A 14224-nucleotide genomic window follows, 5' to 3' on the forward strand; every position below is an offset into this window, starting at 1 on the left:
AGCCCAGGTTCTTCCTCCACTCCTTGCTCTTCTGTTTTATGTTCTACACATTTTTCTCCGGTCAATTCATCCAACGAAAAAGAAATCAGTCGAAACCCTGGAATTGGATCCAAACCCTACAATCTTCATCGTTTCTCTCTTTCGCCGTTCTTCACCGGTAAGTTGTACGGATACTAGCAATTCGGTAGAGTTTTATGTATCTCAAGCATTAACGTGAAATTCTATGAAATTTCCCCTATTTTGTTTCTGTAACTATTGAGATAGTTTCAGCTTGAGCTCGAACGCTATTGATTAAGTGAAATTATTGGAGGTTTTTCTTCTCCATGTTTTGTATTCTTTCTTCATCCCGAGGTTATGTCTTATAGCTGGCTAATTTAGGGTTTCTTTTCTCTCTCTTTTTGATAATACATTTCTTAGTTTTTACGATGGTAGAGAATTCCAGTTCCAAAAGGCAGAAGATAGTGGAGCAATCCTCTGGTTCGGCGTCAGCTTCTCCTCCGCCGTCTACGGTCGCATTTGAGAATCCTTTACTTCCTCTCGCTTCGTATGAGGACGACGATGACGAGGAGGATGACAAGAGAGGAGGGAACCTCAATAGGGTTTTGAGCGGGGGCACAGGATCAGAGCCGAATGGCAATACTCACAAGGAAGAATATGATGAAGAAGAAGATGACGATGATACTCTTATGGTGGGAACTCGTGGAAAGCGCAGTCGAGCTGTTGAAGTGAGAAGGGACTGTCCTTACCTTGATACTGTTAATCGACAGGTATTTTGATTAATGCTTTTGCTTTACTGAGTCATTAAATATAACATAATGATGTTTTTTTTTTATTAGTTGTTGATTTGTTCTTGTTTTTAATACTTTTCATGTTTGTTTTTCCTGAAATTGCTTCTATCTAGGAATAGATAACATGCCTCTCACTGGAAATTATGGCTGTTTGCCTGAGTGGCTGGTGTAAGATACTGTCGATTATCATTAAGTAAATCTCTTTGCAGTATTTCAGATGAACCTTGGGTTTCAGTAGCTTCCAATTTTTTGGGTGCTTATAATTATGATCGTCCTTTTGATGCTTTAGAACAATTTGTTTTTATGTAATACAATCTCTTTTAGTTTTAAGAAACTGTTTTATGTTGTTGCTTCTGGTTATGATATTCTCTACTTTGTTGTGTTCAGGTTTTGGATTTTGACTTTGAGAGGTTTTGCTCAGTTTCCCTTTCCAATTTGAACGTTTACGCATGTTTAGTTTGTGGGAAGTACTACCAGGGAAGAGGCCAAAAATCTCATGCATATACTCACAGTCTTGAAGCTGGACACCATGTCTACATCAATCTTCGGACAGAGAAAGTTTATTGCCTCCCTGATGGATATGAGATTGTTGACCCATCATTGGATGACATTCGACATGTTCTTAACCCAAGGTGTCTGAAAATTTTATGTCAATGCTGACATATTTATTTTCCTCTTGATTGCCTTTTATCTATGGTTCACATTTCCAGTGTCAATTATATCATGTGTTGATTGGATAGGATGTGTTTCAGTAACAAATCTCATGCATGTCTCATGTTTCCCTTTCCCCATCCCTTTCTTTTATTTTTCGGTGTGGTTGCGTTTTGGCCGCAGAGGGAAGTGTAGATGACATGAAGAGGTAAAGAAAGGAGGTTTTGCCTGGAAGTCAAGCATTCTTTTTCTGATTATAGAGTTTTCCTAGTTTCCACAAAATGACTTCATAAAAGTGCTTAATGCTTCCTACAATGTATAATGCTGGATTTTTTTATCTTTTCATGCTAGATTTGGCCCTTGTCTCCTGTTTGTTGTCTTTGCTGGCTGCCAACTTTGTTTTGGCACTGTGTAACAGGTTCACCAGGGAACAAGTTTTGCACCTTGACAAGAATAAGCAATGGTCTAGGGCACTTGATGGATCAGATTATCTACCTGGAATGGTTTGGTCTCGCTATCATCGTTTAATACTTGAAATGTCATCTATATCCTTGTTAGTGCCTATATTGAGTTTTTTGCACGGGAACTGATTTGTAGGTGGGGCTGAACAACATAAAGGAAACAGATTTTGTTAATGTCACTATTCAGTCCTTAATGCGTGTTACTCCTCTGAGGAACTTTTTTCTTATCCCTGAAAACTATCAGCACAGCAAATCTCCACTAGTCCATCGATTTGGAGAGCTCACTCGAAAAATTTGGCATGCAAGGAACTTTAAGGGACAGGTTCGGACTGGTACTGAACGTTCATGGAATTGTTTCTTGTTCACGAGTTTCATTCTGTACTTCTGTGAATTTTGCAGGTTAGTCCACATGAGTTCTTACAAGCAGTTATGAAAGCCAGTAAGAAACGGTTTCGAATTGGTGCGCAGTCTGACCCTGTTGAGTTTATGTCATGGCTTCTTAATACACTGCATGCAGATCTCAAAGGTTCAAAGAAAAGTGGCAGCATTATCCACCAATGCTTTCAGGTACTATTCTAATGAAACCGTTTTCTTTGCTTTCCTGCGTGTTTTTGTTGTACTAGATGAATTTTTGTTGCTTGTTTTGAGCAAAAAAAATTGTCCTTTATCATTTCATTAGGGAGAACTGGAGGTAGTGAAAGAAAGCCATAGCAAACCCATTGTTGAGAAAAAGGTAGATGGAGATGCAGTAATTAATGGTAATGGTGTAGATACTGGATCCGAGGTGCATAGTTCTTTTACAGAAAGTACCAGAATGCCGTTCTTAATGCTTGGTCTAGATTTGCCACCCCCGCCACTCTTCAAAGATGTTATGGAGAAAAACATCATCCCCCAGGTTACTTCACATTCTTTTAATTCTGGTGTTGTGGTTGTCACTTGTTCATATCTTGTTCTAAGAATTGATAATCAGAATGCGCAAAACATGTTGGTCATTAGTTTCATGCTCAAAACTGTAATTTTGTGTATTTGAACTAATTTCCCTGCGAGACACTGTCCTGTTTGTTCTATGGTGGGGACAATAGATTGGTTAAAGAATTTTCTGAGGCAACTAGCTATGAGGTGCAGCCACTTTGGTCATTGCAGGATCTGGGGATCACTGGGGAATACTGGGTGAAGTGGTGTTAGTCACATTAGGTGCTATATCAGAGTTGTTGATCAGAGTCCAGTACAATTTGGTAGGAGGAAGGAGATCTTCACCTTTGGGTTGCCTTTATGTGGGAAAAATCATATAGATGTTGATATATGACATGCCTTACAAAACATATAGCACCTCAAAGGCTTTATAAGGTTTTAAGTGTTGAGGTTACCACATTTATCTGTGATCTCATACTTGGTGCTTTAATGCTATCTTGGGGCATCTGGACTTAGCTTTATTTAAGGGCATCAAATATGATGACTTGGTTATTCATGGACAGCCAATATACCTTGCCAGGACAGGATATGTAGTGCTTTTATGCTTGTGATGTCTGCCTTGTATCATTCATATTAGTTGAATCTGTATCTCACCATCTTTCCCCTCCCTTCCAAAAAAAAGGAAAAAATCCTGCTTTATTACGGATTTATATTGAATCTGTATTATGTTGTTTTATATTTTTTGGGGCCAACAGAATATTGCTAATCAAAATTTTTTTCAACTAAGACAATGGCTTAGCTTCGGCACAAATGTTTTTGTGCTAAAACCACTTTTCTCAATGTCACAAATGCTCCCAGGTTCCACTTTTCAACATTCTGAAAAAGTTTGATGGTGAGACTGTGACAGAAGTTGTGCGACCTAGGATGGCAAGGATGAAATATCGTGTTACAAAATTGCCACCTTACTTAATTCTCCACATGCGACGTTTTACGAAGAATAATTTCTTTGTGGAGAAAAATCCTACCCTTGGTAAGTATTTGTAATGTTTGACAGACTTTCTGCTTCTCCTTTTTGTTTCTTGAGGTGTTTGGAGGGGGGTAGTAAGATACCGATTGCAGTAGTTTTTTGAGTCTGTTTATTTACGTGATTCTAGGAGGAGTTGCTGTTGTTTGAGTTCACAGTACAGAATAAATTGAAAGATTACTCTGTTTTTCTGCCTATAAGACTGTATGTTCTTGATGTATTGATATATAGCTTTATTCTACCTGATGATTTTTCAGGTGGAGATTATTTGCTATTTAGTCAACAACTATGTATGCTAGACATAATGAGGCGACTGCTGTCTCATTTGGAACTGTTTCCGTTCACATTAGCACATTGCTTCTCCAGATACTTTTTAGATAGCTTTCCTCGAAGGGAAGTGATGTGGGAAGTTTGGGGGAAATTTTTGTCTGGCCAGTTTCATTACATGAACGGCTTGGAATCTAGCACAAATAATCTTGTTTGTTGCTTTCACTGTCAAGATGGAGATTTAAGTCATACATGTTTTCTTGTTCTCACACAATTCCATGCAAAAATTTTGCTGTGATGTGTGACATTTTGGGCTTCATTTTTTGGTGTCTCATGTTCCTCTAGTCTAATGTTTCTTTTCTATTCTATATGGTACCAATATTAGTTAGTTCTGTATTTTATCCCTGCCTGTCTTGGCATTTTGATAATCTTGTGAAGTGATGTGCGACAGTAAGATCTTACCAGTGCCTGGTATTCTTTGCATATCCCATTCCACGTGTTTGCAAGATCCATGTTTTCACCTGTTTGTGGAGATGCTGCTTCTAATTTGTGTCTTACAAAGTTGTTGAGGTGTTACCGCTGGATTATGAAAATAATATTAATTTGATATATGCTGTGACTAAATTGTATGTCCCATTTTTCTTTTAAGTTCATTTTTCTAAATTTTTTTCCCTCAGTTAATTTTCCCGTGAAGAACCTGGAGCTCAAGGACTACATTCCACTTCCTGCACCCAAACAGAATGAAAGACTACGCTCCAAGTACGATTTGATTGCCAACATAGTTCATGATGGTAAACCAGGTGAAGGATCATACCGGGTTTTTGTACAGCGGAAGTCTGAAGAATTATGGTAATCTTTGCTTAGTTCTCAAAGTTTTTTTAAGTTGCATGAAGATTATGCCACTAATGGGCTTCCAATCGTGTTTGTTCTGTATTTGCAGGTATGAGATGCAAGATCTGCATGTTACAGAAACTCTCCCCCAGATGGTAGCACTGTCGGAAGCATATATGCAGATATACGAGCAGCAGCAGCAGCAGCAGCAGCAGATTTAAAGAAGCTTGACAACAATGATCTGTGGGCTCTCAGCAAAGAAGCTTGATTTCATCGGTGTGACCGTTACCCAGTAACTCGTGAGCAGGTCGACAAGTGCTACTTGCCACGTGACTGTTGATGTCGTCTTCATACAAACATTTAACAAAAATGTAGCAAGAATGCAAAGTTAGATGGTTTCAATCAGTTGTGTACTTATTTCTTAGGTCAGATTCCGTTGATCTAGATTTAGTTTCGAAAGGCTATGTACTAAGGGATCAGGGGCTTCTGCTGGTCAAGTTTGTGGCCTGGATTGGGCCGCATAGCTCAGCTCAATTTGGTCCCGTTGCGTGGATTTCTTGTTCCCAAATTTGACAGCCCAAATCTGGGCAAGTTTAGGGCAGTCCCTGCAAACCCACTCCCGTATTAAATGCTGCTAGTACAAGGCTAAAGATTCTAGCATCTCAGCATGGTAGGTTGAGGCTTTATATGTTACGTCTGATCTTTTGAAAAGCTATATCAGAAATCGACTAATCAGAAGTGGCAAGCGCAAAAGCTATAGTTGTTAGCTGGAGTTCCCAAACAAGTGCTGCATAGCCAGAGCTTGCCCGAAACGACGGGATTGAAGTGAGATGAAGCAAATGTCTAGGACATACAAGTCTAAAATTTTGCCAGAAAGGAATTAAGTGGGGAGGTTTGGAAATGACTCGATAGAAGATCTTAAAATGACAAATTGAAGATCGAACGTCGTTAAGTGATAATCCACAGGAAAGCGAAAAGAATTATTCTGCAACTTTTGATTCGCATGATAGTGCTAATCACGAGTAAAGGATTGTTCTGCAACTTCCGACTTGCAAGATAGTGCTAATCACGAATAAAGTTATGGTACACAGTAGAAGTAGAAGTGGCAATTTGGATCCATATTCATTTACCCATCCACCTAAACCTGTATTGAATGGATTTGGATGACTTAAAAATTATTCTGCAACTTTTGATTCGCAAGATACTGCTAAAACACGAATAAAGTGTAGTAAGCGGCAGAAGTGACAATTTGGATCCATATCCATTTATGCATCCAAATTATCCTAACCTGAATGAACTTGGATGACTAAAAAATTTTTGATAGACTTGCATGGATGACCATTTAAACCCACACAAGTTGGTGGATTTAAATGGATAGTCCATATTATCCATGTAAATCCAATTATCAAAACTTAAAAAAGAAAAATAGGGTCTCACAACATACTAGAGCAGCTTACACATTCAAACATGCACTAACCAACTCTATATAATATAGAGCTCTTGACCCGCTGGAAAACTCAAAAAGTTTGTATCAAAATAGAATTTTGGTTCCTCTCTTGGGGAAAGGCCCTGGCTGCGGCTGTCATCAGAGGAGAGTGTTTTGAGTGAATTTATTGAGCACACAGATTTGAATTCTGAGTTCAAATTGATTGTTTTTAACTCCATTCTAAGAATTAACTGGGTGCAAGCTTTTCGGGCAACCTACTAGATATTATACATACAAGCTTACTTCTTCATGATGATAAGATGATATATTATTGATAAGTGTGGGTTGAGGCTGCCTTTGACTTTCAATCGGGACAGCGGTTTGAAAAATGCTTTCAATTAGTACATATCAGTATTTGAATAACAGGAAGAGAGGCTGCAAATGCGGTGAGTGCTTATTCTAATACTCCACACTTTGATCACTTCGACTAGAGTAGGATGAATAACTATTTATAGCACTTAGGAGAATAAATGGTTGGATCATGATATTGCATCATCCATTTAAATCCTATCCTATCCATTTAGGTTCATTTATTAAATGATTGTAATTAGATTGGATTGATTTTTGTCCATTATCCATTTAAGCAAAACCATTCGTTTTGCCACCTCTAGTAAACAGTAAACAAACAAAGGAAAAGCATTGGGCTCCCTTGATGATTTGATTACGGTTTTGATATATTCCGTTGTTTGTTAGCTTTCCGCTTGTGAGACATCGAGTGGACATAAAGTTGGTAAGGAGAATTTACTCCACTGACCAGTCAATTGACGACATGTCTTGGGTAAGCTCAGTCCATTCATGAGTTATTCCTAAAGTTCATCACTTTTGTGCATCATCGCTAAAACCGAAATTACTTTTGCTTACAAGCTTTAGCCGGATGAATAATGGACAAGAAAAATCCGAGAAGTATGTTCTGATATGTGACGGTGATTGGTGATCTAATAATATGAATCCATCCCAACTTTTTTGAATAAAAAAAAATGAAAAGCATTAATTTGGATACCGTATCAGAACTCTGTAAGGTATAACAGATGTTTTAGCACAAGCAACTAATCAAGTGTAAAAGCTTAAATTAATTAGTTTAAGTTCAGGCACAAGCACTCTCTCTCTCTTTTTTTTTTTCTTCTAATTCAAGTTTAGAGGTGGAAATTTGTCCCAAGTCCCAATGGATTACCCATGTCCATGAAGACTTTGGGCGAGATGGGTATTGGAATTTAATATTGGGTTTAAAATGGGACAAATTCCAATTGTACCCATTAATTGATGGGAAATTTTGGAAAATACTTGGGTGCCCATTGGGCTCAGATAGCAAGGGCTCCGTTTGGATTAGTTATTTTTTTGGGGTATTTTTGAAATATTTTATTGTAGTAGTGTATATGAAAAATTTTTACTATAAATTTTTTTTGAAATATTTGATATACTAATGTGGATGGGATGTTTTTTAAGTTATTGTATATTACTGTAACATTGTATTTGAAAAACTAGTTTTTTTGAAAAAATAGCCAATCCAAACTGAGCCTTAGATTCAAAAATTATTTTTAACAATTTTTATAGTCATTCCAGCGAATATAATCTAGCAGTCTTCCTAGTCATTAGCCAAAAGAATTTCCAGCATTTCAGTCAGTTTAGACCTGTCATCCTTGGACAATGATGAGAATAAATATTCAACACCCTAAGTGTTTTGGCCATCTTGATATATGTTGGAATATGACTGTATATCTATCTTTTCCTTTATTTGTTAATCCAATTTTTTGGTGGGAATCTTGAGTATAAAGCACTTGCATGTTTATTTAATAAAACTAAAAGAAATTTAATAAATCAAAAATATTAAAGTTATATAAAAAATAAAAAATGAATTAAAGGAAAAAAAATGTAGAAAATAGATTTGGGTATTGGGTGGGATCAATCTAAACCCATTCCAAAGTGATCCCATCCAAATTAGTCCCAAAACATATATGGGTAAGGTTAGGCTCAAACCCATATGATTTGATTCCATTTCAAACCCAAGCAAATCCCGCTCATCTCGTCCATTTTACCACCTCTAATTGGTCATCACCTGATTAAACGAGTCTAGCTGCCAAAGCCCAAAGGTTGCCTACAAAAACAGGAGCAACAATAGAAACCGGGATGACCTCATCATGCCTATTTCCTTCTTCTTCTTTTCTTTCTAAAACTTGTTGCTGTATTGGTTGGTGGTCTAGGGCAGTGTGAAAAGAATTGCGGCAGCCTAGGCTACAGAGTAGAGACACGGTCCGCAGTTCCACAGGCTAATCTCTTTTGTCACTGGTTGCCTGATTAATCAAGTCAGTCCTTATGAATTATGATGGTCAATTCCTTCGGTATAAGCTGAAGACTGGAGTTCCACACCAACCACCACCGCATTAGCACATGGTCCATTGCAGGAGGTCATCCAGCCAGTGGGCCTTTGGCCCGTCAAAAAATTACCACACGCCTTAATTGATCATTTTCGATATAATCTCTGTTCACATTGAGTCCTTCCCTGCCAAATTAGGTTATTTTTGATGTAATCTCTGTTCACATTAAGTTCTCACCTTCTAAATTAGGTTAGATTAGGTTATAGAAATTCTATAATTATAATAAAAAAAATAATTGGAGGAGGTCATCCAATCATCATCTGCCGCATACAGACGAGCGACTTGAGATGTGAAACTCCACTGTCTACAAGGTTCATTACTCGGGGGAAGGAAAGAAAGAAAGAAAAGAAAAAAAAACACAAAACCTTTCTAGATGATGGCCCCTCTTCTGTCTCTTTTTTCCTTTTTATTATTTTTTCTGGTTGGTTTAGAAAAATATCAGCACCCAGATAATTTCCCAGTCTAGATTCTAGAACAGTTAAGAGCAAATTTCCTCCACGTAAAGTTATTTTTCCGTTTAAATTTTCTCTATCAAGTACAGATTACAGAAGTTCTGACAAACAAAGAAATGGTACAGATTACAGAAGAGAGCCACAAAACTTAATTTGGACTCGCTCACTCAGCTGCTCGGATTCCACTCGTTGTTCGCATGTAGGGTACACGTTGGAAACAATAATATTAGAGTGTCCGTAGTCCCAAGTGGGCATCTATCTTTTTTGATCGCCCACCAGCGCTGATAAAAACCAATCAACAGGGTACCAACCAAAAAGGCAAGAACTCTACTCAAAACAGAAGGGAAACAGAGAGGAGAGGAGAGTTTACACTTTACCGGGGGGAAATGGAAGGCGAGATCAAGGATGTGATCAAGTATTGGGTGGAGGGTGAGATTAGCAATTTCGTCGAGGTATGGTTATCTGTGTACGTCTCTTTGTGCTACTGCTACTTGGCTGGAAAGATCGTCCCAAAGGGCATGCCAAGGTTCTTGGCATTTCTTCCCATAATCTGTCTCTTCGTATATCTCCCTCTCAAACTCCACACCTTACATCTTGGGGTCACCACTGCCTTCTTCGTAGCATGGCTTTCCAACTTCAAACTCCTCATGTTTGCTTTCCACAGAGGCCCTCTCTCCGACCCTTCACTCTCTTTTCCTCGCTTCATAGCCTTGGCATGCCTCCCCATCAGAATTCGACAAAAACCACCCCCGGAGGAAACTCCACAAAATGGTCATCCTGAAAATACCCCACCTCAAAAAGAGTCGTCAAAGAAGAAAAGCCATCGATCTGTAGTCAGTTACGCTACGAAAGGGGTCCTCTTGGCATCCATGATTAAATTGTACGACTACAGTGACCAAATCAATCCGCTCATAATCTGGATTTTGTACTGTTTCCATATGTACTTTGCACTGGAAATTATACTAGCAATTGTGGCCACCATGGCACGGGTGTCACTAGGGGCAGAATTGGAACCAACGTTTAACGAGCCCCTGTTCTCGTCGTCGCTGCAAGATTTCTGGGGTCGCAGATGGAACCTCATGGTTACCCGTATTCTCCGCCCGTCCGTATACGAACCTGTCCACAAACTGGCAGAGAAGTTACTCGGCCGGGAGTTGGCCTCGGTTCCAGCGGTGTTAGGAACTTTCGTTGTTTCTGCCCTAATGCACGAGCTGATCTTTTACTATATGGGCCGTGCGAGGCCTACAGGGAAGCTGACTGGGTTCTTTTTGTTGCATGGGGTTTGTATGGTTGTGGAGGTTGCTGCTAAGAAGGCTCTCAAGAGTAGGTGGCGGTTGCCAAGGTTTCTTTCGACGGCCTTGGTGGTTGTATTTGTCATGGTCACCGGACTTTGGCTGTTCCTGCCGGAGATGCTGAGGAATAACGCTGATGTAAGAGCTTTGAAGGAGTATGCTGCCATCGGTGCGTTTGTGAGGGATGTTGGCAGAGCTTTGGCTTTTGTACCATCAGGCAATGCAACCAGTGCATAGATTCATAGGTTATTTGTGACCGTTCAATCATTCAATTTCAGGTTATTTTTATTACATTCGTTTTTTTCTTCCTCTAATTTTTTGTAAACTAAAATAAACCATTAAAGGGGAAAAAAAAACTCGAACTAGGGTGTTCACACTTTGGAAAAAATTGAATAACAGGTCGATCTAATGAAATTTGGAAAAATCGATTAAGATTTGATCTAAAAATTTGGTAAAACAGTTTGGGAATAGATATTTAAATTTGATTCCCGAAAATAATCAACGAATTATCAAATTTTATATTAAAAATAAATATTGTATATATTGCATGCCTATGAATTAGATTGTATTACATGTCAATGCATTAGTTAATAGTAGTATTATAAGTTGTAATTTATGCTTAACGTATTAATAACTTTCATATTATTAATTACATATTAAATATGCTTAGCTGATCTATAAATTCAAAACTTTTGGGTATTTTATTGAAATATCGATTATTCAGTCGAAATCTAATTACCAATATCCAATTATCAAATAAAAGTTTGGGCGCTGACTAGATGTTGAACTTGATGAAAGAAAATCAAAAAATTGATTTTTTTTTTTTATCGAATTACCTATTATCGGCCAGTAAACACCCCTAACACGAACTATTAAAAGTTTGTATACTTTTGGTCTTTGGATTATTAAATGTAACGTGTAAACCTTGGCATCTAATGGACTGAGATCCCATCTCTAATTGAAAGGAACGCTTCCTGCGTCAGTTGCTGCTTCGATTTGTTGTTGAATGCTGTACTATGCTATACTTTTCCGTGAATTTTTTAGTGCGAGTAATATAACTATATATATATATTTTTTTTTTCGAGTTTCAACCATAATAGTTTCAGACCTTTCCAGCTGTCCACACACTGCGTGCATATCAAAACTTGAATGCGTTAGATATATATATATATATTTTTAATAAAGTTTGTCTACAACACGTGAATGTGGAATGAGTGATACAGTAAAATATAAAGGTCAAATCTATAGATTTTTTGAGGCTTATCGGTACATTAAATCCGTTTAATTAGACATATGGGCCTCCGAATGTTGACTGAACATCGCAAAAAGACCATTAGTCATTTGAATTTTTTCCTTTCTATCTTTTCCGTATGACGACAAAAAACAATTGGTGTGGCATATAAAAGTCCATGCTGCAGGCAGCTACTTCATTCTATTATTGTCCAAAAAATAAAAAATCGAAACAATGCTTTCAGGATTTAATCAGCCCGACAAGAAAGAAACAAATTTTTTTTTTTTTTAACAAATGCAGGGCTTAGTCAACCGACAGCCAAGCTGGAAAAAAAAAATTTTAAATATGAGGGCCTCTGTGCGCATCTTTTCTTGTTTGCCAGTTTCGAGGAAATTCACTTTTCCATTTTCGAAATTCCCGAGTTCTACTGACGATGGAAGAAGAAAAAGAACTATTGAAACCAAACCAAGTGAGAAGTAAACTGTGACCATGCAAGCCGAAACCCCTGTTGCTCATTCTGTAATCCAGTAAAAGAATACAAAAAATCAAACAAAAGCTGAACAATAAACAGTCAAAAGCACCAAGAGAAGTGAGCTCTCGAGTGGGGGGGGGCTTCAAGCGCCTGAATTTCTTGAAGAAATCCATGGGGGACGTTTTGGAGAAGCCTTTAGGTCCCGGTGCTTCCGTTCCTTTACACATTTACTAGCAAGTAGTACTCGAATTGAAAAAGGAAAGTTGTGTGGGATTCTCTTTTTGCAATGCACTACTTCTTCTGCTCCAGAACCGACAAGAAGGTGGGCTTATTGGTGTCTGGAGTTTTGTTCAATTCAAGCAAGTGGAGAGTAAATGCAGTCTCTCAAAAGACGAGAGGAAGATGATGAAAACAACACACGACATAAACAACAGTAGCAGTGGTATTCTTTCCAAAACTAAAGAAAGAAATAAAAAATTTGGAAAAACAAAAGAAGAGAACTAGGATCGAACGTGGGCAATTGGTTGTGAGCTGTAGTGGAGATGCGTTCATATTTGAGTCTAAAGTCACAAAACGATACAGAAGAAAGGCATGGGGTCCCAAGCATTTACACGCTTTGCAGTTCCCGCACCGGCAAATTTGTTCAATTTCTTTCTTACGATCATTTTCTCGTTTACGGGCAAACAAAGAAATAAAGATGCGCACAAAGGCCATCACATTTTGACCCAAAAAAAAAAAATTCCCACCTTGGCTGCCGTGCTTAGTCAATTCAGCCCAGTATTTTTTTTATAAAAAAAAATTTCTTTGTTATCGGTTGACTAAACCTAGTAGCCCACCAAATTTTTTTCTTTTTTGTCGGGTTCACTAAGTCCGATAGATATAATTTTATATCATACTCATGTCAAAATAATATTTTTTTAATTTTTTTAATTTTTGGGCAATAATAGAAGAAATTAGCCCATAATAGAAGAAACTTATGCTTTGTTTGGACAGTAATTTTTCAAAATTGCTACATTCTTCATGAACACATTTTTCAATCACCTTTTTAACTCACATATATCAAATTACTATAGTAATTTTTCTACAAAACAAATCTAAAAAAATGCAATCTAAATACAAACTTAGTTAACTAGCGGGCACATACACAACCACCCGTAGAGCTTGAAAGCAAATTCCCCTTCAAAATTGGCATGCAAAAAGAGTCAGCTTCCCTTCCCTGATACAAACACGCTAATCATAAGAAGCAAGAAAGGGTTGTTTGGCCAATGGCTGCATTATGCTTCAGAAAAAGTAGGATTGACGCCCTCAACTCTGATATGACTAGTGAACGATCCTTTCTGGTGCCATCGTACGTGCTTTGCTGTAGAGAAAGTAGAATTGACATGACAAAAGTGAACGCATATAAGGACCATTTTCCACTTCTGTTTAAACCACGTTGGGGTTTTTTGTGGACATTGATGGAACTACAGAGGGTCAGCCTGTCTTTTCGTGAAATCACGAGTATGCGTTCTGGTTGCGGGATCATCATTTTCAGAATCCGAACGCAGTCCTGAAACAAAGTGACTTAGCATTCCCTTATTGATTTGATAGCATACTCCCTAATATGTGCAGCAGGTACTCAACTTTCTGTTTCTGCATGAAACATGTGGCTTCTCTATCGAGCCAAACTAATAAGTTAGAGAGAAATTAAAGCTCAGAGTCACGCAAAGTTTTTCCCACTAATAAGCTGAAATAAATGCTCATAGCCAGAAAAAATGCCATATCCATGAATGGTTTCACCCAAGAAAGATGAAACTAACGGCTCTGCATGTTTTCTAGGAGGGAAAAGCCACTACTGTATTTTTTAGTTATACAGCGAAACAGATGGAAGAGAAACAACTCTTCAACACGTTACCAAACAGCAGCCTGATAGTATTAATTTTTGAGGGACAGGGAAGCCCCACTGGAGAGCGAAAGCTACTGCTACCAATTAAGAGACTCGGACA

The 14224-nt window shown here is 38.0% G+C and overlaps 2 protein-coding genes across 2 annotated transcripts; both read left to right on the forward strand.

The window, feature by feature from the left end:
• On the forward strand, positions 1-5672 carry LOC113782989 (U4/U6.U5 tri-snRNP-associated protein 2-like). Its single transcript, XM_027328981.1, has 10 exons — positions 1-157; positions 418-767; positions 1176-1420; positions 1858-1942; positions 2037-2222; positions 2300-2467; positions 2580-2795; positions 3671-3842; positions 4781-4952; positions 5044-5672. Exons 2-10 carry the CDS (start codon positions 426-428, stop codon positions 5153-5155), a joined length of 1698 nt encoding a protein of 565 aa, XP_027184782.1. The 5' UTR covers positions 1-157; positions 418-425; the 3' UTR covers positions 5156-5672.
• A 3958-nt stretch (positions 5673-9630) lies between these two features.
• On the forward strand, positions 9631-10773 carry LOC113781993 (acyl-CoA--sterol O-acyltransferase 1-like). Its single transcript, XM_027327907.1, has one exon. It carries the CDS (start codon positions 9631-9633, stop codon positions 10771-10773), a length of 1143 nt encoding a protein of 380 aa, XP_027183708.1.
• Positions 10774-14224: the final 3451 nt, after the last annotated feature.

Source organism: Coffea eugenioides, chromosome 9 (assembly GCF_003713205.1).
Source record: "Coffea eugenioides isolate CCC68of chromosome 9, Ceug_1.0, whole genome shotgun sequence".
Lineage (NCBI taxonomy): Eukaryota > Viridiplantae > Streptophyta > Magnoliopsida > Gentianales > Rubiaceae > Coffea > Coffea eugenioides.

Coding starts and splice junctions, on each gene's coding strand:
- LOC113782989 (XM_027328981.1), top strand. CDS start 426: ATGGTAGAGAATTCCAGTTCCAAAAGGCAGAAGATAGTGGAGCAATCC. Junction 768..1,175: donor TTGATACTGTTAATCGACAG/GTATTTTGATTA, acceptor TGTTGTGTTCAG/GTTTTGGATTTTGACTTTGA. Junction 4,953..5,043: donor CGGAAGTCTGAAGAATTATG/GTAATCTTTGCT, acceptor CTGTATTTGCAG/GTATGAGATGCAAGATCTGC.
- LOC113781993 (XM_027327907.1), top strand. CDS start 9,631: ATGGAAGGCGAGATCAAGGATGTGATCAAGTATTGGGTGGAGGGTGAG.